The sequence below is a fragment of the Micromesistius poutassou genome, assembly GCF_964030765.1.
Source record: "Micromesistius poutassou genome assembly, chromosome: 9".
NCBI lineage: Eukaryota > Metazoa > Chordata > Actinopteri > Gadiformes > Gadidae > Micromesistius > Micromesistius poutassou.
The window spans coordinates 13,845,400-13,871,144 of record NC_140279.1 but is presented as its reverse complement, the minus strand read 5'-3'; the positions used below and the strand labels follow the sequence as shown (position 1 = coordinate 13,871,144).

At 45.2% G+C, this 25,745-nt stretch overlaps 2 protein-coding genes across 3 annotated transcripts in view; one reads left to right on the top strand and one right to left on the bottom strand.

Annotated features, from left to right (window-relative positions):
* The window catches only part of LOC311353440 (arf-GAP with coiled-coil, ANK repeat and PH domain-containing protein 2-like), a 47,192-nt gene extending 44,169 nt beyond the window's left edge, over positions 1-3,023 (top strand). For both annotated transcript variants that reach the window (XM_084473352.1, XM_084473353.1), the window contains one exon: positions 1,113-3,023. In XM_084473352.1, coding sequence (XP_084329478.1) covers positions 1,113-1,222 — 110 coding nt within the window. In that variant the 3' untranslated portion in view covers positions 1,223-3,023. The remainder of the gene's footprint in view (positions 1-1,112) is intronic.
* Positions 3,024-12,589: 9,566 nt separating this feature from the next.
* psmd1 (proteasome 26S subunit, non-ATPase 1) overlaps positions 12,590-25,745 on the bottom strand; it is a 37,966-nt gene continuing 24,810 nt past the window's right edge. The window contains exons 18-25 of the mRNA XM_084473439.1: positions 24,181-24,297; positions 22,563-22,665; positions 19,118-19,287; positions 17,422-17,514; positions 16,863-16,949; positions 14,863-15,084; positions 14,181-14,353; positions 12,590-12,832 (exon numbers count right to left, since the gene is read on the bottom strand). Coding sequence (XP_084329565.1) covers positions 14,204-14,353; positions 14,863-15,084; positions 16,863-16,949; positions 17,422-17,514; positions 19,118-19,287; positions 22,563-22,665; positions 24,181-24,297 — 942 coding nt within the window. The 3' untranslated portion in view covers positions 12,590-12,832; positions 14,181-14,203. The remainder of the gene's footprint in view (positions 12,833-14,180; positions 14,354-14,862; positions 15,085-16,862; positions 16,950-17,421; positions 17,515-19,117; positions 19,288-22,562; positions 22,666-24,180; positions 24,298-25,745) is intronic.

Genomic DNA, 25,745 nt, shown 5'->3' with positions numbered 1-25,745 from the left:
CGGAGGTGTTTCATCTTTTAAACAAAGGCTGTTTTTTTCGTTGTTTGTTTTTTTAATCCCGAGCATTTGCAGCCACTGGATAGTGTGTGTGTGTGTGTGTGTGTGTGTGTGTGTGTGTGTGTGTGTGTGTGTGTGTGTGTGTGTGTGTGTGTGTGTGTGTGTGTGTGTGTGTGTGTGTGTGTGTGTTGGATATGAGAAGGACATTGTACATTGGGTCCACGTTTTCACATGTTTACCTCCAACAGAACGGGACGTGTTTGTTTTTCCTTTTTCTAAAGTATAACACTCAATTAACTGACAATGCACTTCTGTCTCACTACCCTGTGACCGGTGGTTCACTCCTTTCTTCTTACGCCTCTCCTTAAAGTGTGTGCCTTTCTTTTATTTCTCTTACGTTCTCTTTGTTTATTCACGGCAGCCATGGCCAAGGCAACTGTAGTTTTGTACATACAAAAAAATGCTGCACTTTAAAAAACATAATACAGTTGTTAACAAAAACTATCCCTCTGTGCGCCTTGTCTTTCTTTCTGACTCCATGACTTTGGTAACAAACTGCTTTCTGACGCTTATTTTCCTCCGAGCATTGCCTGCTGCTTGTTCTGTTCTCTCTTCTTCTCCCCGTTTGTGTTTCTCTTGTTTGTTTCGAGCCACGCCGCAGCCCTCAAAGAGAGGTATGGCCCAACCTTCTTTTTCCTCTTCCTCCAACACTGACACATACTAACACTGTGTACCTGCATGTTTATTGGACTGGGTCTTTCCAAAGATAAGACTGCCATGGCAACAGCGAAGGCCCAAACAGTACCGATTGACTTTTATTGTATGTCTGGGGGTTTTGTTACTCTGGTTGTCCCCTGCAGTGTATTTTTAATCGCAGTCAAGAACAATACATTCATAGCATGCCTGTGTCCTCGCAAAATGAGCTCCTGAAAAGTCAGAGTCTCTATCCTTTGCTTGTTGTATTGGCAGTGATTCAATCTGCATCGCTAACAAACACAACACAAGGTTGTGCGTTTTATGCGGTGGTGATAGCTCTTTGTCCCATGAGCTGTCCCGTGTGCTACTGAGGAGAGGTTTCAAGTTGTTTACAGCGGCTGTTTATTTTCCCCTGGCAGGTGATGAGACTTACCAGGATATTTTCCAGGACTTCACCCAGATGGCCTCCAACGACCCAGAGCTGCTCAACCGCTACCAGCAGTACAACACGCCCAGGCCCGGCCCGTAGCCACGCAGCCCGCCCCCAACTGCAGTGGGGGGCTGCCATGCTCACTGCGACCCACACAGCACCGTGGTGGCTTGAAACCCCTCCTCATCGTCATCGTCATCGTCATTGTCATTGTCGTCATCGTCATAATTCAAGGCTTCGAGGCTACAGTGAGCAGTGCTGGCGTTTCACTTCCTGATGCTCCACGCGGCTTGTGTAGTCCAGGAGGGCAGAGCGCCTACTTCCTTTCGGATCTTTACTCTCTACTCTACTCTAATAGGTAAACGAATGGTACACACAGCCTTTCAGGAGATGTGCTCCATTCGATGGGAGTGACAATAGGCCGTGTTTCAGACGGCCAGATTCCTTCAAGGCTCTCGTGTCGCAGCCACAGTTGAGGAGTTGACGTTTGACTCCAGATGATCCACAGATGGCGTTTCCCAGGAACAATACGGAGGATAGCGTTGGGATGAGTTTACCCTAGGTTAGATGGTTTGTGATATAATGATGAATGTGCCCAATAGACCGGTGATTTGTCTTTGCTGAATCATTGTGCTATGTAATAGAGTTGGCTGGAGAGGCAGCAGAAAACCACATGCTGTATCATTTATGTGATTTTTTTTTTTTGACGCAGAGAGATGAATGGAGCTTCTGGTCTGCATGTGTGTGGACAGGAGGAATTATATAATGTAGAGTATTTGCACAAATCGGTGACAAATCGTCCAAAACCACTGATGTTTACCAACTTGCCCCAGTGAGACTTGTGTGAAACAATGCGGTCATCATATCAACTTTTTATTCATGGGTCTGTGCTGTACAAAAAAAAAGAAATCTCATCTTTTAGTCATTTTATTCATTGCTTTTATATGCTATACACTTATTTTTTTTTACCAAATGTTTCACTGAATGATTTTCTATTTCTCTCTTTTCACACCTCCTCCGGTGTTGTGGGAGCTTGTGGTAATGAAGCTGAGGTTGTGTTATCAAACCAAATGCCCTCTGTTATCGGAAGATGATTGCGCTCATTCAATAGAGACGTGGAATGAGATGCTCATTTCACCAGGGGAGCGATTCCGAACACTGATGGTCCTGTGATGTATCCAGTACGCGCTCTATGTACTGAAGTGGGTTCCTCCAACATACGCCTGGAAAGTATTGCTAAAAGCATATGGAAAAATGAATCATTTCTGGGTGTTGACTTTCTGTACAGGAAGGGGCAAACTGTGTGGAAAATCACGTGGCAGTACAATAATCTCCAAAAACCTAAAACGCTAAACCTGTGAAGGTTAGATTTTTCTATTTTTGGGGTAGTTGTGAGAAGTATTTTTATTGTACATGTGACCAAGTTGGCATGCAAAACATGTTTCGATCTAATGACTCAAAGCGTATCGCGACCAGCCTAACAGAATCTTCAGATAAACCCACATGGCAAATTATTTTAGTTTTAATGACATTTATTGTGTAGGTTAAATATTTCTGTACTTAATTTATAGAGCTTTCAACGTCTCGACAGGAGTATGATTTTTGTGTGCAGTGAAGTTAATCTTCTTCCAGTGAATCCTGGGGTCAAGATATTGTACATTTTGTAGAGATGCTTTTGAGTACGTAAGAAAGGGGAGGAAAAAGCAGTGGTACTGGAATCATTAAAAAAAAAAGGCTTTTGTAAATGCTGTCCTCTGTATCAACCAGTATCTGTCGTTTATTTTGTATTGCCTGTCTGTCTATACCAATGCACATGTTTATCTCAACTGTAATATCTTAAGACTTTAATTCATATGTTCCAAATTATGAAGATTAATTATAAAACGTGAATCTGTCTGTGTATTTTTGTATGTATTGTGAACGCCTTTAAACATTATATGATTTCATTGGCAGCTGTGGTTTTTATATAAAACCATAATTGCAACTTAAATTTAAGACAAAGAATCGACTCATTCATTAAAAGTTTGACTAAAAGCTACTTTTGTCCATTCCCTGGATTACAGAATCAGAATCTGCCAATCCAGAACATTACACCAGCACCAATCGTTGTTGCATTTTCTTGCAAAACGTTTAAAGATGCTGGCAAACTATGTCAAATTTTATTGGCCAATACATAATAAACAATGGCCATTTTATGACCCACCCTGCCCAATAAATGGGCTAATTTGTGTACAAATATCAGTTTATGAGTTATAAGATTAAAAGCCACACTTATCCCTACTGTGCACATGAGCATTTAATTACTTGTGACAAAAGGTCACTTGTGAAGGACAAGGACAAACATTAGCTGTAATGTTGTCGACCAGTTTTTCCTCTTATATTGAACTAGACCCTGTACACACAAGGAATTATTATTATTAGGCTTCTGGTAGAGGCCTAGTCACTTTAGTTAAAAAGTTAAGCTCTGTCATACTCGACTCTTCACTCTTTTCTCAACCAAATATTTTTACTCCAAAAAATATAAATTCATATATTAATAAGCCAAACCATTTACGTTATTTAATTTGGAATACAATTTAATATTAACTGATCAATATTAACTGACTATGAAATATTTGATTTATGTAGAGCAAAAACAAAAATCCATTTAAATTTGAGAAAAATATTTAGTTAAAGGCCCTACAGTTCATAAAATGATTAGCCATCATGTTTCTGGCCAACACATGACACATCAAGTATGCACTTAACCTTTCAAGACCCTTTTCACAACAAAAAGTGTAAGTGGAAAAAGAAAATCTGGAAATATTCCCGTGTGAATAACTTGAATGTGACTTTCACTTGGCAGGTACTTAGATGGCTTAGTTGTGTCCTGTCTGGCTCAACTGGTATAGCACTGCCAGGGTTAGGGGTTCGACTCCCACTGGGCCCACCCTTACAAATCTACTCACAGTTTTTTAAGTGATGTGGATAAAAGCATCCAGACAATTTAATAATATATTAAAATCATTTACAGAAAGATTGTATTTTAGCGTTGATGTATTGCTTGAAAGATTAAGAATAACACCAAGTTTAGTTTCATTTAAAATATGCTATATTCATACTAGGCCTACTAACTAAACACGTAAACAAAATAAAGATTATTGTAAATATTTTAGGCTAACTAGGCGTCATCTTTTGAGGTAGGCCTATTTTTCAAAAATTGCCCCGAAGCTAAACCTCAGTCGAGGGGACAAAGGCAGAGCTTTCAACCAAACGCACGGCAACGTGTCCAGCGGCGATGCCTGGATCAAGGGGCCCCCGGGGACCGGCCACCGGGCTTGTTCCAGGAAGTCTGTGGTCCGCTCCCCTGTAGAGAAACGGAGGATCACAGCTGGAGAGGTTTTCCTCAATAAAAACGCTATGTGCAGAAAACAGTGAGAGGCCGCGGTCCATTAAGGAGCGGCGCTCTGGACCGCAGCATCCAACTGCCGCCACGGAACACTGCGCCTGCCAGCGGCTCCAAACTGAGGCCGCTCAGATCAGAGTGCTCTCCCGCTCTCCCAATCGCAATGAGGAAGACATGCTCCAAAACTCAATTTAATTGACCTCTTGCCTCTTATTTTTTTATATATTAATATATTTATGTATTATACATTCATATTAATATTAATAAATTCTTGGAGTAATCCAAGAAGGTAGTACAATATATGTGTAAATTACTCATTGAAGTTCAGCCGTTTTAGTTCAGCTAGGGATGGGGCTCTTCTGGCAAATTGACCCCCCTGACAACAACAAAGTTGCTCTTGTTCTCGAATAGCCCAAAAGTGCCAAAAGATGTACAGTATTCCATCCCAACGGACTGCATCGCTGTTCCTTATCAAACCCACCTGCAGCCCTCGATCTCAATCTCATGTTAGAGAGCTTGGAAACGGCTGATAACTTTAAGACACTTCAGATGGAAGTATAGAGTAAAGCTACACTCTACCCGGTGGATCCGGACGGAGCCAGCAGGGCTTTAAACACCCGAGCAGCCAGAGTTGGTGGTGGTAGCCGTGCTGCTCCCACAAGCGGCTCTGGTTTCACATTCTGGAACAGGCATTGTGTGTGGAATCCAAACTGTTTGGCTGTTTGGCTCTGAATGCACATGATGAATGAAGAGAGGCACGGGCGCTGGTGTTGTCCGCATTCTTGCCCGCACCTCCCCACCCTCGGGGGTGGGAGTCAGCATATTAAAATGGTGTCATCCTCTTCCCCAAAAAACAAACACACACACACACACACACACACCTTCCATTCCTTCCATCTGGTATTCACGTCATTGCGGCTTCCCTAGAATCAGCCGGTGTTGAAAGCCGTCCACCTTCAAGGAGAGAATGTTTCATGTTTTTAGGAGCGAGGTTCTCTCTGAGATAGGCCTCCGAGGAGCCAGGTCTTCCCCCCCCTCCGTCCAGATCAGAACCAGGTGTGCTCTCCAGCTGTTCGTGGACTCACGGGACACAGAGCCGTGTTCTCGGGACAGCTGTGGAACAGTAACGCCGGAACGGCAGCGTTTCTGTCGACAGCTCTTTAGTTTAATACTCCATTGATCACTGTGATTTCTGTTTCTGGCCTTTCGTTGCACACGGGTCAGTTACTGTACATGGCCGGGGGGGAAGTTACGTCTTGGCTACAGCCGAGAAGGAGCGATGCCTCTCCGGATGAGTCTGGAATGCTCTTTGAACAGAAATCAGGGATTTTGCTTTCAGCCCCAATTAATGAACGAGTAGTGCTTGCACAAGAGCGCATCGGACAAGAAAGGAGAGATTCATTGTTTACCGACTAAAAAGTTGGATGAAGGCCATGAAGTTCTGTCTTGTGCTGAACACGTCCCTTACCTCTAAGCAACCATGCTGCCTCTTAACAATGGTCTGTTTCTCTCTGTGAACCACTAAGCCTGCTTGCAGGGGGATAGACCCCACACGACGGCGCTCAGCTTCCTCTGTCGCTGACATTTCTCTTACTCCTCCTCACTTGATTCAGCCACTCTGACAGAGAGCACAGAGGTCCTTAAGGAGATGATCATTCATCAGAGGAAAGGAGCTGTGTCAGGGGTTTGAATACGACTCTAATGCTACATGTCCAGCCCAGGGCTAGGGGCTAGTGATGGACACCAGTGATTGCAGAGAGAGACTGATGTGCAGCAGCTCTCGCCCATGCATCAGGCCTACATTGTTGTCGTTCTCTCTAATGCAGTTGTAGTGCGGATAGTGGGGGTGAATGTCATGTGTCAGTACACACAATGAGGACTGGGTTGACTGCAGTATGGGGCTGGGTGGTTAGACCCACTCAGTCGACTCATCACTGCTCCATAACGATAGTATGACTGCTGCTGCCGGGGCTAGCTCTGTCACTGACTGTAGAACATCTTAGTTCTTCCCCTCCCCTGTCCCCTCTCCCTGTAGGCTGCACCCCCAAGCGCTACTGAGGAAAAGCTGCTGCTTATGTTTCAGAGGAGGACCGCAATCAGAGCTAATCCCAGCCCACCGAATATGAGAGAGCGACCTTGCGTGTGAGCAGCCACTCTTCATTCAAGTTCAAGCCCATTTACCCGACCAAAGAGTTGTGTTTCTCAATAACACGGATTTCCCTTCAACAAACCAACGTGTTAACCAAAACCAACATCCAAAATATGTTACTGTACATTCAACAGCCACATTCACAACTCCAAATGATGAGGCTGACTAAACCTTGGAAAATAATGAATCATCCTTCCAAAAAGCAACGGACATTACCGTGTTTAGTAAGTACAGGAGTACATTTTTGCAAATCCTTGAGGAAACATTTTGGCCACCAGCTTTTTGAAACCAAGCATGATTTCAAAAGGAGCAACACTCACCTCATACATACCTTCTTGGTATTCATATCCAAAACAAGAGTATGGACCAGACTGTTCGCGTATGCTTCAAATGTCTGGCCAACCATCTGAGCAATGGTGGAATGTATGTTATGTCTTAAGAGCCACTTCACCACCTTGTCCAAACACTATCGTCTTTTGTGCTTTCTATCCAAGAAAACATTAATGATTGAATGTTTAACGAGGTAAATGCTTGAATTCGAAAGACTGAAGACTGTATTTTGCTTTGAAAATAAAGTAAATAGCGTCCCACTTGGGAGGTCCATCTTTTGGAGGCCGGGCGATAGCAGGAAACATATGACGGTCCGAAGAAAACAGGGCCCAAAAAGCACAATTACCCCGACTCTGTGTCATGTGAACTCAAGTCAAGGGAAGGAAGAAAAGTCTGGCCCTGGCCAGAGCTCCGTCATGACCCTGCAAACACATCACTCGATGGCCCATAACCCTCGAAATGAAAGGGGATAAAAAACAGTCTGGGGCAGACAGTCCGGACAGCCTGCCCTGGTCAACATCAGCCTGGATTGTCTGGCCTGTTTGCTGCTCAAGCACAACATCAACAGAGCGGCTGAACCACGGTTCTTTCATCGACGCTAACTCGCTCTTTGTTGGTTCCATAGACCACACGGGCAACGGCACACACGGAACCGTTCTCCGTCTGTCAACCCGCACCATCAACACCACCACCTCAGCCCCCATCCTACCCCCATCCCACCTTCCTCTTTTTCCCCCTATAAACCGGCCCGCTGGTTCACTGACAGACTGTGAGGGAACCAGTCTACCGCCGGTGTGAAACTGTCAGTGTGTCTCACTGGACAAACAAGAGGGATCTTTTTTTTTGGTTTCGCCTTGTATGGATATGTAGATCCCAAATGATTAGGGTTATGGGGGCTGACTATTTGGTTTGCAACTTCCTAAAAAGCACAAGTTCAACAGAGCAACACAAAGGTCACCAGTTCTGCGCCTGCAACAACAGCCGATGTAGTTACGTAAATGTATTCTCAGTCAACTCATCCTAGACTCTAATGAGCAGAATGTAAATATAAATAAATAGACCCTATTAAAGTAGCTTGTACTTGTCACTTAACAATGCAAATTGGCTAAATATACTCCAGAATAACAAGACATGTTCAATAACTAATTATAGATAATAGGGTCAACAGTAGCACTGTTAACCAGCCTGCTTTTGACCAAACTGAAAAAGACCAGGGAATAGGGTCACCAAAGTATCCCAAGAACAAAAATGATAGCAGTTTTTTCCGTAAGATTAATTTACTAAGAAAGTTATGAAAAACTTTGATTCACTTAAATATATTTGAAGAATCGTCATATCTGACTTCTTAGATCAATTCTCATGAAATAATGTAAGATAAAATGGGATTCTTAAAAAACAAAATCATACATTTCTTCTTTATTTTATTCTGCCTTTAAATGAGTAGAATCCTTAGTTCTGATTGGTCTAGGCTGCTACACGCTATGCTAACCATGGCTACTGATTCACTCTTGGCCCAAAAGTGAGACTACTTTAAAAAAAAAAGTAGGCGAGAATGCAATAAAACCCCCTCCTTAAAAATACACTTGAGACATTCTGAATAAGTAAAAATATGTAAAATATGTAAAAATTGTCTTCCGAAAAAACAAACATTCTTATGAACTCTATGATTCAGAAGCTACACACGCAGCTACCGACGAGTCCAGACCGCGGGCCCACCGAGGTGGCCGCTGCATTAGGACGTTCGGGAAGTCAAGTCAGGACTTTGGTCAATCTCTCATCTCGCTCAGAGAGAAAGAAGCAGTACGAACTGTGTGGGGGCTGGGGGTGGGAGCTGGGACACTGGAACTAAACATCTCGTCCTGCCAAATGCGTTTGCTGTGTATCTGTGGTGTGGTAGGGAGTGGGCTACACGTGTGAGCACAGTTGCTGCACGGGTAGGAAAGTGCTGTGACACAAGGCTGGTGTCTGTCTGCAGCGTTGACACATTTTATAGACCCCCACTACGGTGTAGCGGGGCTGATGCAGACGGTTCTCCATGAGCCCACTTGAGCGATCCCTTCAGCTCCACTGGATGTAATATTCAACTGGTGAGAGGTAATCATGATGGGCTGACATCAACATGCACTTCAGCGCAGTGTAAGCCAAAGCATCCTCTTCTTCAGTGCATTCCAATCTGCTCCACCGTGTAGAAAGGTTGAGGAATGTTAGAAGTTTGCAGGGGAAATATCTTGTTTTACATTCCTCCATGACTAATATTGGGCGAGGCAAGACTTGTGAGCTATGTCTAGCCATAATGTACATCGTATTTGATGAATGGTGAGGAGACGTTACCGAATGGCACAGTCGATTACCAGATTTATTGGAAGCAATGCGAAAAAAATATCCTCAATTTTAGAGAACCTTATTTTTCTTTAGGAACAACAATATGAACCAAAAAATAGTTAAACTAGCTTTGAGCTTAATGCACAGATGCAAGTGCACTGTTATTTACCTGATTATTTTGAATTTAAGACCAGTGTGCGAAATACGGGGGGGTCCGGGGGGGGCCCAATTAACCCATGAGACCCCCTGAAAGCCTCAAAAGCAAAATTTGAAGGGGGTCTCAAATTTCGTATATATATATATATATATATATATATATATAATTATTATTTTTTTAATTATTATTATTATTTTTTTTTTTTATTGTCACTAATGGTCATTTAAATGTGTTTAAGCTCACCATGTCCAGTATTCAGAATTTTTAACATTTATTCACAAATATGTTCTATTTTTTGCCAAGCGGCCAGCCAGTCCTGTGCGCGTATGCAAATTAGCCAAGTGCGCCAAACAGAAGAAGGGCCCTATCTTGTGCCCGGTGCAATTGACTTTCTAAACCGACGCATGTGTCGTTGCTAGTTTGCACCCGGCGCAAAGCTGCAACCAGGCACCACTACACTTGTGCCTGGAGAGGCGTGTCGGCGAAAAGCATGGGCGTGTTCCGGCGTAAATGATACTTGGTGCTATTTTAGTGATCTAAAAAATGCAGCAATGCATATTTTGCACGCCACTGACCGAAAAATACCTGGTCTATAGCGGATAGCGCAGTTGTTGTTGCTATTTTGACGTGCCATGGCAGGTCGGAACTACAACATAGCCTACGCTTACACACACGTAGGCTATACACAGACACAGGCATGCAAACTAGTCACCTTTCGGCAAAATTCGCCGTTTTTTAAACAAAATTGGCCACTTGTGTGATTCGTGGAGATCCATTGAGAAAACATTGGGGGTGGGGGGGGGTCTACAGTCTGACGAAAACGAGACAATAACTAAATAAAAATCAATTTAGGATGACAAAAACTACGATGAAATCTTTTGACACTTTCGTTAACGAATAGGCCATATTTCTTTTTTATATGAGACTTAGTTATAAGAAATAGAAATAAAGTTGCTTCATAAAAAAAATAAAAAAAATAAAATATAAAAAATTAACGATGTTTGTTAATGTATTGCCAAATATCATTAAATAGACCCACAGTTGCGGCCATCGAGGACCGCGTCCGCATATGTTTTAAGTTGTCTTTGCCGCAATTTACATGACGAATCAGTGTTTCTGAAGTTGGAGAAGAAAACGCTATTCCATGTGTTAATTATGCCTATTATTTGGCCATAACTGAGCCATTTGAAGTTTGAAATTCATGTGGTCATGCATCTGTCTCAGCGGAGAATGCAAACGCGCTGCCAAAAATCAACTCAAGTCAAAATGCGCTGGCTCTTAAAGGGGATGGGAGATGCCACTCTCATTGGTTTATTGCATGTTACGCCCAAAACACACCTACGGGTTTCAGCCCAACCCATTTTAGATTTGCGCCGGGCGCAAAGCTAATTTATCTCGTCGTCATAATAGCTACAGCGCCATAGAACCGCCCACAAAGTACTTTGACTTTGCGCCTTAACGTCTGCTAATGCCGCTTTTCCACCGCCAGTACCAGCTCGACTCGACTCGACTCGCCACGCCTTTTTTGCGTTTCCATTGGCAAAAAAAGTACCCGGTACCTAGTACCGGGTACTTTTTTTTAGTACTACCTCCGTCGAGGTTCCAAGCGAGCGGAGTAGGTACTTTTGTGTGACGTAAACAGGCTGCTGGTAACTGATTGGCCAGCGGCTGTCAATGGGAATAATCACTCAAAGTTAAGTTGTGTCCGGCGTGGTTGGAGTCCACGAACCCGCTCCCGAGGGGGACACTGATCAGCGTTTCGCCGTGTGTGTCGCTCCTTTCCCGGGGCTAGAGTTAGGCTGCGCGTCGTTATGTGTGTCCGGCGTGGTTGTGTGTGTCCGGCGTGGCTGGAGTCCACGGACCGGCTCCGGAGGATCAGCGTTTCGCTGTTTCGTTTCAGTGTCGTTTCTTTCCTAGGGCTCGAGTTTCGCCTCTATCAACGTTACCGTATGACAACAATAGACGCGCAGTCATTGCGCTTTTTATTTTATTTTATTTCCCATCATAACCTTTCCCGGGAATCAGGAAATAGTCTTGATCAGATTCAGATTTCCCGGGAATCGCGTCTCCCGTGATTAAAACCTAATGACGACCCGCCCATGGTGGAGAGGTTCTTTTCTACGACCCGCCCACATTGAAGAGGTACTTTTTTAGATGGAAACGCAACCAAACCGAGTTGAGTCGAGGCGAGTCGAGTCGAGTCGAGTTGGTACTGGCGGTGGAAAAGCGGCATTAAGTAGCCTATGCTATAGGCCTACTGCATGAGAAAAATTTAGATCGATATTGCGCAACAATCGGGAGATGGGGACCCCCCCGAATATTGAAGGGTATTTCGCACACTGTTTAAGACCGTACTTGTGGACATATGTTGGCCCCTGAAGAGAAGAAAGAGATGATCTCAGCTAGAGACAAGCTGAGAAGGCTCATTGGCAAGCGCTCAGGCTTCCTATAGGCATACGGTTCTGGGTTCAAGCCTGACAGTGGCCTGCATTTTGAGATAGAAACATATAGCTCAACTTTTCATTGACTTTATTATTAAAAATGTATTAAAGGAATGGTCTATCTATGGTGTAGTGGCTGTCTCCTTCTAGGTAACCTACGTTCATCCATATAAGTAATCGGTTACAATAAGAAGTATGTGCTCTCAGGAAGACCTCAGACAGTGAACTACAGTCTACAGTCCCAGGACGGGGCCCCTGTGGTCTGGGTTCACGAAAAAAGACCCACTGGAGTATAACGCAAACCACAACTAGAAGTGACTTGATTGATGGCTAGATGACTAGTGGCTAGTGAGTCTACCTTCCGCCACAACAGGTATGGGGTCTTATCACTAGTCTGGGTCTCGCAGGGTTATGCCTAGGTTTAGGGTCAAGTTTCAGTTTAGTGTTAGTTAACACTAGAAAAAGCAATGCACTTTGTAACATGAACCTATAGATGCCATGTAATCAACCCCAGCTTAGTAACAGTAAAGCACTTGTTCTGGTAAACAATTCAGGTGAATTTTAGTTTGAAACAAGATGCTGAGTAACCAACAAGCAAACGTATAACATCTACAAATTCTTCTATCTTGCTTCTATCCACCTCGATGTATAACAGAAGGGTTAATAAACAAAACACAAAATCTCCAATAAAGATATTTTTTATTGCAGTGACAGAAAATTAATTATTACATTTTTGCGCAACATAATGTAAAATGTTCCCTGCCCGACTAAGCAGAACAGGACAAAGAAGGAACGTGTAAAAGAGGAGGAAATGTTGGTGGTGGTGGGGAGGGGGGGTATGGAGGAATCAATGCCCCGAGGAGAACAGAGGGGGTAAGGGTACACATGCTGGGCTCTCCCTTCATCAGAAACATGGCAACACCACCTGAGAAACAGAGAGGAAAAGGAGTGAGTTTCTTTCCTTCAAAATGAATGAATGGGTTGAATGGGTTCCTTCAGCTACATATGAAAAATTTGGATGTGGCCATATTTCAGTGCAACCGAAATACGGTCGAAATCCCGTCTCGAACAAGCCGGCTCACTTGTTTGGAGCAGAGATGTTTGGGGGGGGGGGAGCAGATTGTTTTGATTAAACGGGTGTGCGGGGGGGGGGGGGAGATTTGCATACTGAGTGGAGGAAGTCAAGTCGGATCTGAATAGAGCTGAAGATGTGCATGTGGAGATGCATGTGTATAGCAGATGCAGCCACAATCCATCTCCGTTTTATCTAGACGCAGTCGAAACTAGGTCTAGATGACAGCCTCCCACCGTCTATAAACCAACTACTTCTAGGTAAACACTGGAAACGTTGCAGTATCTCTTGTCCTACTCTACCCCTGTTGGACCTTGTTGGCACCGATATATACTCTGCAAGTGCTTTAAAAGAAATAAACACCAGCACCATGTGTTTTACAACAAGCCTCTCAATTGTTTAATCCGCCCATGGAGCTTGTGCGTTTAATAAAGGCAAGACGTACGGTGTAAGCAAGACCTAATTTGGAAGTCGACACCTCATCCGTCTCATCACAAACAGCCACATGGGAGGTGAGCTCCTGGCTGATACACAGCTCACAGCGCTAAGTGCAGCAGGTGGCTATGCCCTGGGAGCTGCCGTCTGGACGTGGCGGCCTCCGTTTACATTCCCCAATGAGTGATGGATCAGACTGGGCTAGGTCACGCTTGGAGTGGCAGGCTATAGCTGACACGTATGAACAACAGAGCCCAGCTCGCTAGCAAGGTTAGCTTTATGACCTACTCGTGCGATAAGATACTTCCCCATTTTGCTGAGGCAGATTATTAAACCTGCAAACATTTATTCTGCAGTCATCACTTTTTCACTCAAGCGATTCAGGGAGAAAAACATTTCCTGGTTGACTGAACTGTGGGTGGGTGGCTTGTATTCGTCGACACTAACAGTGTCTCAGGGAGAATGCAGTGAGAGAAGTGACATGGTGCAGCTTTACAACAGCCAGTGGACACCAGGCAGGAGAGCTTCCCTCTACCTTCACCATGTCTGGACGGACGTTAAACACAGATGCCTTGAGATGGTTTAAAGAGGAGGTTGGTGCAGGCAAGTAGCACATCTGCAGCACCAATAGCAGGAGGGAGATGGTTCCTGGCATACCAGTAGAAGCCAATAATACTAGGGTTATATTCATACAGCCCCTTTCATACATAAGAAGGCCGCTCAAAGTGCTGCACAAGGCTCATGGTGCTGGGTTCCACCGCGGTACCTTCATGGGCTCCGGCGGAGGTTCTACTCATCGATGTACTCAAAGGGCTCGGGGGCCTCGGGCTCCTGCTCCTCCTCTTCGATCTTGGGTCCGTGGGCGGATACTGGCTCCACCAGCTCCTCATCCTCCTCCTCGCTGGTGTCCTTCATGATGATGATGCCGCCCGTGTGCAGCTGGGGAGAAAGAGAAGGGGTGTAGAGCAATGAGGCGCGGGCTCCTGGTCGGCACCACTTCTGACACATTGAAAGTATGGCAGTGGCACGACACGTTTCCCATGGTGAACCCAAAGCCCGCCAACCTGGCTGGCGGATGGCTTTGGATCCATTTCAATCTACATTCCAAAATAAATCCAACCCGTGTGACCTATTGATGGCAACGAACTGATTCTTGGATGTTTCATTATGTTTAAACATTATGTTTCTTTAATTCATTCATCATTTTTACTTAAAATTTATTTTTGTATGGGCGGAGAGGGGGATGGGGATTGTGAGTTTATTGGTTACTATTTGTATTTTATGTATATCTGAAAATCAGAAAATAAGGTTTATATAAAAAAAAGAAAAGAAGAAAAACTCCAACCACACTCCAAAACAAATATATTGACAAACACACATAAACAAGAGAGACAGGGGTACACAGCGTGCACCGAGACAGACACGCAGATGGAAGTGTTTTGTGGTACCGGTTTGAAGGGCTGGTAGCGGCAGGTGTCTGGCATGATCAGGACTTTGAGCTGGGCCGGCATCACCCTGGCTGGGTTCTCCAGGAGTTGGAAGCTGGGCTCCGGTTCCTTCTTCTTTTCCTTCTCCTTCTCTTTCTCCTTTTCCTTCTCCTTCTCCTTGTCGTCATCCTTCTTCTCGTCTTTCTTCTCTTCCTTCTTCTCCTTGTCAGCCTCCTGGACCTCCTGAAACATGAGCAACACACATACACAGACCGCACCCGTCAGCGCCCGGCCCATCACGACTGCCTGACCAGCCTGGTTCTCCTGAAGCACCGCGTTGTTATTCTGTGCTGTTGGTGCTGTTCTGCCTGGCGTTCCTCCTGGTGTCAACTGGCCGTTTTTCCCCCTCCCGTGCTAAAGTTATCTTTGGATAAATAGCTTATTTTACAAGTAAACGACTACAGTTTGTACCTATTTTTCTTGCTTTTGAAATCTGTCGTTATGCACGAGCATGTGGAGGACAGCTGAGGCCGAGGCCATGAAACACTTTCCCGGGGACTCTCTCCTCTGGAACACCAGTGTTTTCAAAGCAGCACTGTGAATCACCTCGCTCATTTGAGTAGACACATCATTTTTCCATTGGGAGACCTAAGGGCCGTAAATATTTCATGTTGTGACGCAGACCTTTTCCTGTGATTTGCAGTAAACTGCCGTGAATGGGGGACGTGTGAGTGTGTGTGAGGTGCTACCGGCTCAGACTAACTCCTCGTTTCCACCGAGCTTTGCGGTTTGGTACGGCTCGCGTTTCCACCGCCGACAGTACCCTATGGTAGGGCGGAATTTAAGCCGGATGGCGATAGCTGCCGCAGCTACGTTAGCATTGTGATCTCATAGCAGCCCGACACAGTGTAGCCTGCTAATAAAGCCAAGGAAAAAGAAGAACGCGAGACAATGAATAAGCCTTATTGGCCAAGCTCTCTACAATAGCCAATAGACTTAATCCTTAATTGAACCATTATTAATTAAGGAGGCTAAACCTAAGCCGTCTAGATCAGCTGAACGGGGCTGCCGCACCCGCTGACCCCAGTATGTGTGTTGGAACGACTGGGCCTTGCACCGGACCCACCTACAGTCCTGTCTCTCAAGACCTGAGAGAGAAGTAGAGAGAGAGAGAGAGACTTGCCAAGGCAGTGCAGCGTGATGGTGACAAATACTAACGGGACAACCCAGTGAAAGCGATAGCAGGTGGACCATGATATTGATCTGTTGATACAGGGGGCGGGGGCGACCAGTCAGACATAGGCGAGACACAGATGGAGAGGTCAAGTGTTGGCATGGTGTGTAAGAGAAGATGTGCAGAAAGCATGGACGAAGAAAGCTCCAAGAACTAAGAAACGGATTGAGCTCAAATCTGGCCACTAAGGCACCAGAAACGTCGGCGAGTGAAAGAAGATATCCGTGTCAACGACAGATTGTTTATTTATGCTGAGCTTAAGCCTCCGGTACTTGAGACATTTCGATAATGCTGCAATTAATTGCTTCTAGTCACTGCGATGCGTTCAAGCTTTGCTAGCGCACATCTTTTATCCCTACGGGAAACAAAACTATTAGAATACTGGAAGAACCAATTTAATTTCTCTGCATGGTATCCATTTCTAACGTGCGTACGGTGAAACTGGAGTTTAATTCCCCGATGACGGGTGGACTCCACAGTCCCGGTAACTCGGGTCTATCTGTTGACTCTACCCGCTGTCATGGTGCGGAATGATGTTCCGTTAAGTAAACCCATGATGTGATTGGAGAACCTATGAAAGTACGAGCGCCAGCATGGGACTTGAAAGCGTTTCACGCTCCGCCGGACCTGTCTGTTTGTTCAGCTTCCGTGACACGTGAACTGCCTGCCCAGGGTTTATTATCTGGCTTTATGATCGACTTCCCCACTCGGCTCCAAGTCCTCCGCAGCCAACCCCGGGAGAGGCAGAGGAGGACTCCTCAAGGAGGGTTTAGGGTTTCAAACTCACCACTTCCATCTTCTCTTCCTCCTTCTCTTTCTTCTCCTTCTCCTTCTTCTTGGCCTTGGCTGTGATGGAGAGAACGGCGGTGGAGACCTGGCATAGAGAAAGGGGGAGTGAGAGAGACACACAGAGAGGGAGAGAGAGACACCGAGAGAGAGAGAGAGCAAGAGAGACACACACAGAAGGTGCAATACCAAAGAAGTTAACGTAATGCAAGACTTTAAAATCAATCAAATCACCACAGCAGTCCAGGCTCACATCCCCTTGAATTCAGATAAACAGCGGAACACAACATCTCCCAATCATACGCCTGAAAGCAATCTTTGATTGTCAAATAATCCCAGAGGAACTGCAAGCCCCGGAAGAGTAAATAAATACCATTTAAATAAAATCACTCGCACGCAGCACTAAACATAACAAAATAAAGTACAAACAAATATTTACTCTACCATCACCACACCGTGGGGCATGTCTGCTTGGACACGTGTAAATATAACAAACAGGGTCCAATGTAGTCTGGTACTCTGCTCAGGCCCCTGGGGGCCAGTGAACCTCTGGTGCTCACCTTCTCCTTCTCTTTCTCCTTGGGCACCTCCAGGGCCGGGGGGTAGGCGAACGTGGAGGGCTTACAGTTGGAGCGGTACTGCACCTTTGGCATCTAATGCAGGGAGACACAGGGTGAGACTCAGGTTATGGATGAGGAACAGCATCAGGGAGGATCGTGCATGATCGTTCAAGATACAAGATGGTTTATTGTCATATTTACAACAATTACAGCAGTAGCCCCTGGCAATGAAATTCAAATTAGAATAAAATAAAATGATGAAATAGAATACTGGGCATAAAATAATTAGAATAAAAATTTAATAACTAAATGAAATAGTTTGTCCGGTAACAGTTAATTTAAATGCTCCATAGTTGGCATTATGAGTTTGTCTTTGGATCGCGGACAGGAGAGCAGATCATGAGACGACGAGGGGAGTTTTCCTGGTGGACACACACACAGCCCCCATGGCCCTATGGTCAACTCGTGAAGTCGCAGAGTGACCACTTCTATGGTGTACTGAACACAGTGGTAGTGAGATCGACCACATTAGGCAGCTCTCAGACTTTTCTGGTCTGTTCATTTTAGTTTTCCAACTCTGAAATAAACAGTCCAGGATTTGACTTGTCCAGGCGTCGTATCCATATATACAGGATTTACAGGCTCATTTTGCTTTTAGGCGTTTTAGAATTATTAACAATGTTACTCTGGCAACCATGTTGGTGTTATAATTGTGCCAATACATCAAGGATTTTCTGAGGAAATATGTCAAATATTAATAAATATTATCTGCACCGTCTCTGGTGAGGCTTTCATGGCTAGGCTGAAATAAGAAGATTTTCTGAAGCTTCTAAAAGTAATTAAATGGTAACGTGTGGGAGGTAGACAATACAAGGGTTGGCTTAGAAAGCTCTGCAGTTTTGTTTTCTCAGATCAAAAAGGTTGAGCTGAACGCTTAAAGAACAATAAAGAACAAGTTTTGTGTGCGTGCGTGCGTGTGTGTGTGTGTTGGTGTGCGTGGGTGTTGTGCGCATATATCAGTTCCTCCCGTGTGTCAGGTGGTTTTGATTCAGTGGGGCGAGGTAATTCCCCGCTAATGTCTCCTTAAGTCCGCCATGCCTTGCTCTCGGGCCCTGGCAGCGGCGTACCTTCAGCCCGGTGGCGTGGGGCCAGGCTTCCGTTGGCTTGGGGAGAGGAGTCACATCCCTGACTTTTTATAGAGATGAATGCCTGACGACGATGAGGTCAGGGAACCGGAGATAATACGCCTTGGCCGAGGCCGTTCTTAAGCTCACGCTATCTATAGATGTTTAGGTTTAGTTTCACTCGTTCCTCCGCTTGTAAACGTTGTCTGAGCTACATCAGACCTTTTAAGTCCAGTCTCTTGTGCACGAGGACTCCCGTTAAACTGAAGCACACTGCCCCCCCACCCCCCCCCCATGACTTAATCCAAATCAATTCCAGCAAATCCATACAAAGCCTGGATATTGTTACGCAATTGGCTTGGTCCAGCTGACCGAGACGGCAGATGATCCCTGCGGTTCTCCCAAAATGTGTCTGCATATGGGAGTATCCGCACCAAATCAGTGTGGGTTTGGCTGCAGGTCGCTGGTGTTTAGCTGGATTTGTGTAAATCTAGCAGATTCACGTATGAATAACTATAGCGGTTATTGTCCTGGCTCTTCTCCACATCATCAGTCCGCTGTGAGCGCCGTACCTTGAGGTCCTTGTTCAGGCCAATGATGGCGGTGGGGGTGAAGGCGAGCGACAGGAAGTGAGACAGGGGGAACCAGAACCAGAACTGGGTGAAGACCAGCAGGCCCACCACAGATGGCATGTGGGTGTGACCCGTCCTGGACTGCAGGGAGATGGTCACGTTACGGCCACCTGAAGCATAGAAGAGAAGAGGAAGGATTAAACAAAGAGTTTAAAACGATGACAGCTCCTGTCAAACTTGTAGAGGTCATTACAACATCCCAAGTATAGTTCATTCTGCCCCTCTCTGAAGAAAAATGATTTTTGCCATCAAGACCAGTGTTGCAAATCCCTTGTACATCATACACCTTAAATTCAAACAGTCAATGTCAGAGTTCCACCGATTTAATGAACACCATATACGGCAATTCACCATGACGTCACACTATGTTCTTCCGGGTGGCAAAAGCCGATGCGTTCTCCGTTGGCACCACTAGTAAACAAACCCTTCCACGATCGAGAAAACAGAGTAAATGGCTTGAATTAATGATTTTCTTCTTGCGGGGTGCTACGGGACGTCTCATTAATATATATATATATATATATATATATATATATATATATATATATATATATATATATATATATATATATAATATTAATATAGTTTTCGTCATCGTTTCAACTTAAGATCAACAACAATGTTTTGTTGACTGTGTGACATAGTCTTTATTGCTATTTATTTATTATTATTTATTATTATTATTTGTGTTTACAGCCAGCTGGATGGCTTCAGCTCAGTGGTAGCCGCTCGTTCTGCCACCCGGAAGTGTCGTTGCGGCTATTGTTTACTAACATTCTGAAATGCCGTATAGATATTTTTCAGGATCCAATCGAAGCCCACCCAACATCATGGTCACTCAATTTAAAAACCCAGAGGCCAGGAGAGATGGACAGAGGAGCATGGTCCCTGCTGATTGTATCATCCTATTGGTGGGGCACCCATCTTCAAAGCATGGTATACAATGGAGTAGTATTGGGCGTCAGCAAGTGGGATTTAATAGAAGGATGTCATCAGGAAGGGGTGCGCCTTGAGAAGGTCATTGCTTTGCCCTGGGTGGGCCAGGGCCTCTTCGGTCTTTTAAATGACAAGAGACCAGGCCAAGGACGACACTCCATCAACACCCAGAGATATGCCGTCCACCGCTTCCACCATTCAACTTGAAATCGTAATGAAAATGGGGATCCAGTTGTTATTTCCAGGCAGAGAAATGGGAGAAAGCATTCCATCTCTGTGACATGACACGAGCCAACTGTTGCGAGGACTTTGCCAGATCGCACCTCGTTCCATCATTCATGATACCATGGCTACTTAGCAGGGCTGATAATAGATGTTGATGGCCGCCCCGCCATGATAGCAGACTTTAATGACTCATCCAACCTCCTTTGACCTGGTCGAGGGAGGGCTGGGTGAGAGCGACAGGAAATGATGAGAAAGGAGGAGGAAATCGGGCGGCAATCAACTATATAGACAACAGAAGGTTACTAGGGCGGACCCCCCTGAGGGGACATGTCCCCGACTGACAGAAACCCTCCCAAAGTGAAAAACAATAGCAGATAAATTGTCTACAGCTCCCACTCTGCCCTCTGCTCCTCCTTCCTGCGGTCACCACAGTGATCCGTCTCCGCCGAGCCAAGTCCTCATGAGCTATCTTGGGCGTCCCGGCCGGTAATAAAACAGACAAACTCTCTGGATTTACTGGTTGGTGTGATGAAGAGAGTCTCTTCACAACGTGCGAATGAGTCGAGAGCCCTTGAGTGCTGCGGGAGGCCAGGCAAACACCGGCCAACCCCCTCTCCTCGTCGGCTCCATTTAGGTTAGTGGACCAATTTTCATTCCACTGAGGAGGGGCTTGGACTCTGACGTTTCCTATAAGGTGTTGTGTGACTACGTCAACACCTACAAAGAAGAACAATGTCACCGTTTGGTCCTATACAGCAGCAGTACAGTTAGCAAATGGTTGGAAATAAACCCAAAGCAAGATCTATATAAAAAGGACACTGCAGCATACAGGATTGAAGCAGTGTATCTTGTCAAGAGCTTTTTATAGAAGAATGTGGCCGAGTTTGAGCTGCAGCGACCTGCAACCCACATGATATTACAGTATCAGAATCAATTTCTCTCATCGTTCATTAGGCCTCTATCTCCCGCCAAGGAAGGAGAAGGACAGAATACAGGATGAAAGAAAGAACCAAGGGATAGAGAGTGGGATTAGTGTGAAAGGAGGTGTGAGAGGCTTGAAACCTGAATCGTCGATAATGAGCACCAGTAAACTGAGCCATAATGGCTTTCGCCTGTCACATTAAATACAATTACCGTACCCCAGAAACCCCGTCCCAAAAAAACGCTAATATAACAGCAGTGAAGACAGCCCTATTATTGTCAGAGGAGGAAGGAGGCCGAGATCGTCCACTGATTTGAGTGTGGTTTAAGCCCCAGCCTTGGCACCAGGTTCAAACGGACAATGCAGAGCATGACTGTGTGTGTGTGGAAGAGCTGTGGTTGTTATGGAAGAGGTCAGGGTCGGGAAAGGAGTGTGCAAGCTGCTCAATGGGCAAGACAATCAGATGCAGTCGCACGCGAGGTGGAGGTCCTGTGTGTGTGTGTGTGTGTATATGTGTATGTGTATGTGTATGTGTATGTGTGTGTGTGTGTGTGTGTGTGTGTGTGTGTGTGTGGACTTGGCGAGTCATCTTGGCAGGTTCACGCCTTCAGCGAATGGTGCTCAGTCGGCGAGTGGGAAACAAATAATTGCTTGACAACAAAATGGCTTCTGGACCTAAACTAAAATGGAATGAACAACACTCTGCACGATAAAGAAGTCACTCCTATAAGAGTGATGATGTGCCCCTTTTGGAGAATGCATGTGCATTGATGGAATAGACGTCAGTTTGGATAAATTACAATGACCAGTAGAGTGTATTTGTACCTCATTATGTACGCTTGGCAGTACAAGTATTCTGAGGCATGGACTGCTTTCTTTCTAGCTCAGCACAAGGGCTTCTACACACGCAGGAAAAGGAAGAGATTCCAGCTACTGCCTGCATTCAGGTCTTGTAGTTTAAACATGTGTGTATATGTATTTGTGTGTGTATCCCATCTGACACACACACACACACACACACACACACACACACACACACACACACACACACACACACACGGGCTATCAAGCAAACAGTCATCACTGCAGGTGGTGGGGGGAGCCAAGTGCACCTCCCGGCCCGGAGCTCTCAGCCAGAGTCACCAGATGCCAATATACCACAGCACACTCACGTCCCACAGACACAGTGAGAGGAGGGGGAGAGGCTGGACTTGTGTTTACCCAAGTGTACAGGAATGCAGATCACTGCAAGACACTGGGGTTCAAACTGGGAACATCTACTAACACTATCTGGAGACTCACCCGCATCCAGAATGCCCTGGGCCAGGATGGCGCCGAACTTGGCCATGACGTCATCGTGCTTGTCATTGATCACCTTGGAGTACAGCTGTCTGAATTGGTTCACCTGCAGGGACCGGATTAAAGAGTGTCAATCAAATCACGCAGCGCAACGTGTGTTAAAATGGTGGGACCAACCCATATTCACTTCAGGCTAAACTGGCTTTTGGGCCATTATAATGCTTGAACGGATAAGGAATATGACTGGTTCTGGCCCATTAGGGTAACCTAATATGCAAACATTATAAATCTAGCACCGAGCCTTGAGGTCTCAGAACCAATGCCCAGATCCATATGACATGAGAACCATGTCTACTCTACGGTCTGAAGCCATGTGTAAATAGCTGCGATGTGGCTCTAATAACTCACATTGACCTGAAAGCCTGATACACTGCTTTTCCATTAACCTCAAGGGCAGAGATTAAAACAAATATGTCTTGAGCTCCACTCTAATAAAGGAAATACAGGAACTAATTGCAGGTTTAGCTTCCAAACTCGCCAATTCATAAGTTATTCTATGGTAGTATCAAGGACAGTTTGTGGTGGTTTTGCAGAGTCCACTGCCATCTTTCAGGCAAACTCCTGTGGGAAATTACTGAATCTAAGGCTTTCCTGAATGTTTTCACTGCATCACACCGAATACAGATCTAAAATGTTCAGTAGGAATGCAAGGTTAGAGAATAGGAATGGATTAAGACAAGAATCTGAACACAAAACCTAATGAGTTTGCAGCCTTTAAAAAGTAAAAGTAGTAAGTAGTACTTCCTTCAAAACGCACTTAATTGCTGCGAAAATGGTGGGTCTCCAAGAACATAAAAAAAAAAAATGGATTCTTAAATAAAGGTAAAAGATGGTGATGAGAGTTAGATTGTTTTATAGAATTGTATCCACTGACACAGCCTAAAAGCCCAGCGATAAAGGTAATGACGGTGGAGGCGGTTTCTACAGAAATGTGTTTAGATGGGCACCCTTTTTTTTTTTTTTTTTTTTCATTCACAGAAAGCGAGCAAAGGCCCGCCTGTGAAGTCAGAGAGCTAGAAACTACACAGACGGGGTCTTTGGAATAAACAGAGCTCTGGGTGCAATACCTCTTAAAGTTCAACAGTCCTGGAAAAAGAAACCTCTTGCGAAACCTTGCATACCACCCTTAGCTTGAAGGGCTGTTGCCGTGAGCGGAGGAAATCGTTCAAAGCGCGCCTGGCACTTCTTAAACGGCCGTGACGCGGGGTCCTGACGGCCAGCCACTTCAGCTTTCTGTACCTCTTTTGTTTTCTCCGTCCAATGATTACTCGGCTAAAATTCAACCGCTTTTTGATGTTCAACTGAACCTGGCATGGGATGCCTTCGAGGATTATGCAAGCATGGTTTCCCTTGAAAGACACTATTCACCGTTGCGAGTATAAATACAGGATGCTATTGGAACGGTCAGGGACGGGGAAGTGGGGCCGTCAAACACGTTTGGGTTTGATTTTGAAAAATTAAGACAAAAAAAACATACATTACAAAACAAATTTATAAAATTTGACTCGCAAATGGCTGCATAAGAGCCATTGGCGAGACCCGAGATGGCAGCTGTGCCTACCTTGGGACAGGTGACTTCAGACTGCTGGATCATGATGAGGGCCGAGGAGATCAGGGCTCCCTGTCTGACGTAGTTAACCGGGTCGTTGGTCATGGGCTCCAGAAGGTTGATAGCCTCCTTCACAGAGAGCAATAACACAGGCGTTGTTAGAGAAGGCTGAAAAATACATGCTTATTACAAATGGGCAGACAAAGATTTTACTGTTGAATGCATCATAACGTACTCCCCCATTGTTTTGATTAGGCTTGCAGGCTTTACAGGATTGCGTAGAGTTCTTTCTCCACTGTTTAGTTCCACTGTTATTGCAGGTTAAGAGTATAGGGCCAACATGTAAACAATGCTGACCTGAAGTAGCTTTCATTTTACTCGGGAGGTGCCCAACCAGAAACCATGTTGGTTTGAGGGAGGGAGAAGAAAGAGAAAACCCTGCCTGACAATGCACAGAGACTGGCTATCCAATAGAAAAATAAGCAAGTCGTATCACTGAATCCCAGCTTGGACAAAAGATCTGGAGGGAAAAGAAAGGTGTGAGTCATGAGCAGTCTCCGGGCTGTCATCACAACGAGGAGGTTTTAAAGAATGGTAGCACACTTAGAACGTCGACTTTGGTTTAGTCTGCTGCATGGGAATGAAGTACGATCCAAGGCCAAGCCGGCTTCAATTTCCTCCCATGGAGGCTGGGAAGCAAGAGTCGGGTGAAGGTTCCCTTACTCTTCTTCCATTAATACCTCACCCCTCCCCCAACATCCCCTCTTGAAGTCTTTAATTTCTGATTCACTATGAAGGAAAATTATTATAAAAAAGGCTCACAAAAGTAGTTGGGGCTTGGGGAGAGGGTGGGGGGGTGGCTCTGCTGTGGAAAGGGGAAACAAATGTGGACAACGAGCGAGAAAGAAAAATAAACCATGTTCTGCCGTTGCCCCTGGCCGGGGCTGGCAGAGACAATGGAGTACCAGGGTGGTGCGCCATAGTGCGAAATCAACGCCGCTCCACCACATCCTGTCCCTGATTGGCCAACTGGATTTCAGTTGAGGGTGTTTGATGTCAGGCTCAATCAGCAGGCGAGGTTGATGCACACTGCCGTGCTGCTGTATACCCGTTTAGTCTCTGTATGGAGGGGGGGGGGAGGGACTTCGTTTGAAGGGAGAGAAGCTGCCCATTCGTTTTTGTGGTGGTGTTGTATTTGTTAGGCGTCCCAACATTACCACTCCCCATGATTTATAATACAATACCTTATATGGTATTATAATGTACCAAACCGGTGTTAACGTATGAATAATGAATGGTTCCTGAAAGGGGTCCCATGATGCTCCATTTGCACAAAAGTATTCCACCCAACACCACTGAATAGCGTTTAAGACAAAAAACAAAATAATTAAAAAAAAATACAGCTAACCGAAACAAGACGTGCCCCCCAAAAAAAGCCTGCCTCTGCAGTTTTTTCCTATGCAGCAGAAGTAGCCTAATCATGAGTCCTTGTTAAAGTATGACAGGTGTATAACGGATGAGTGGGCTATGCAATCTCTCCAGCAGGTGACCCACTTTGAGGCAGCATAACATCATCA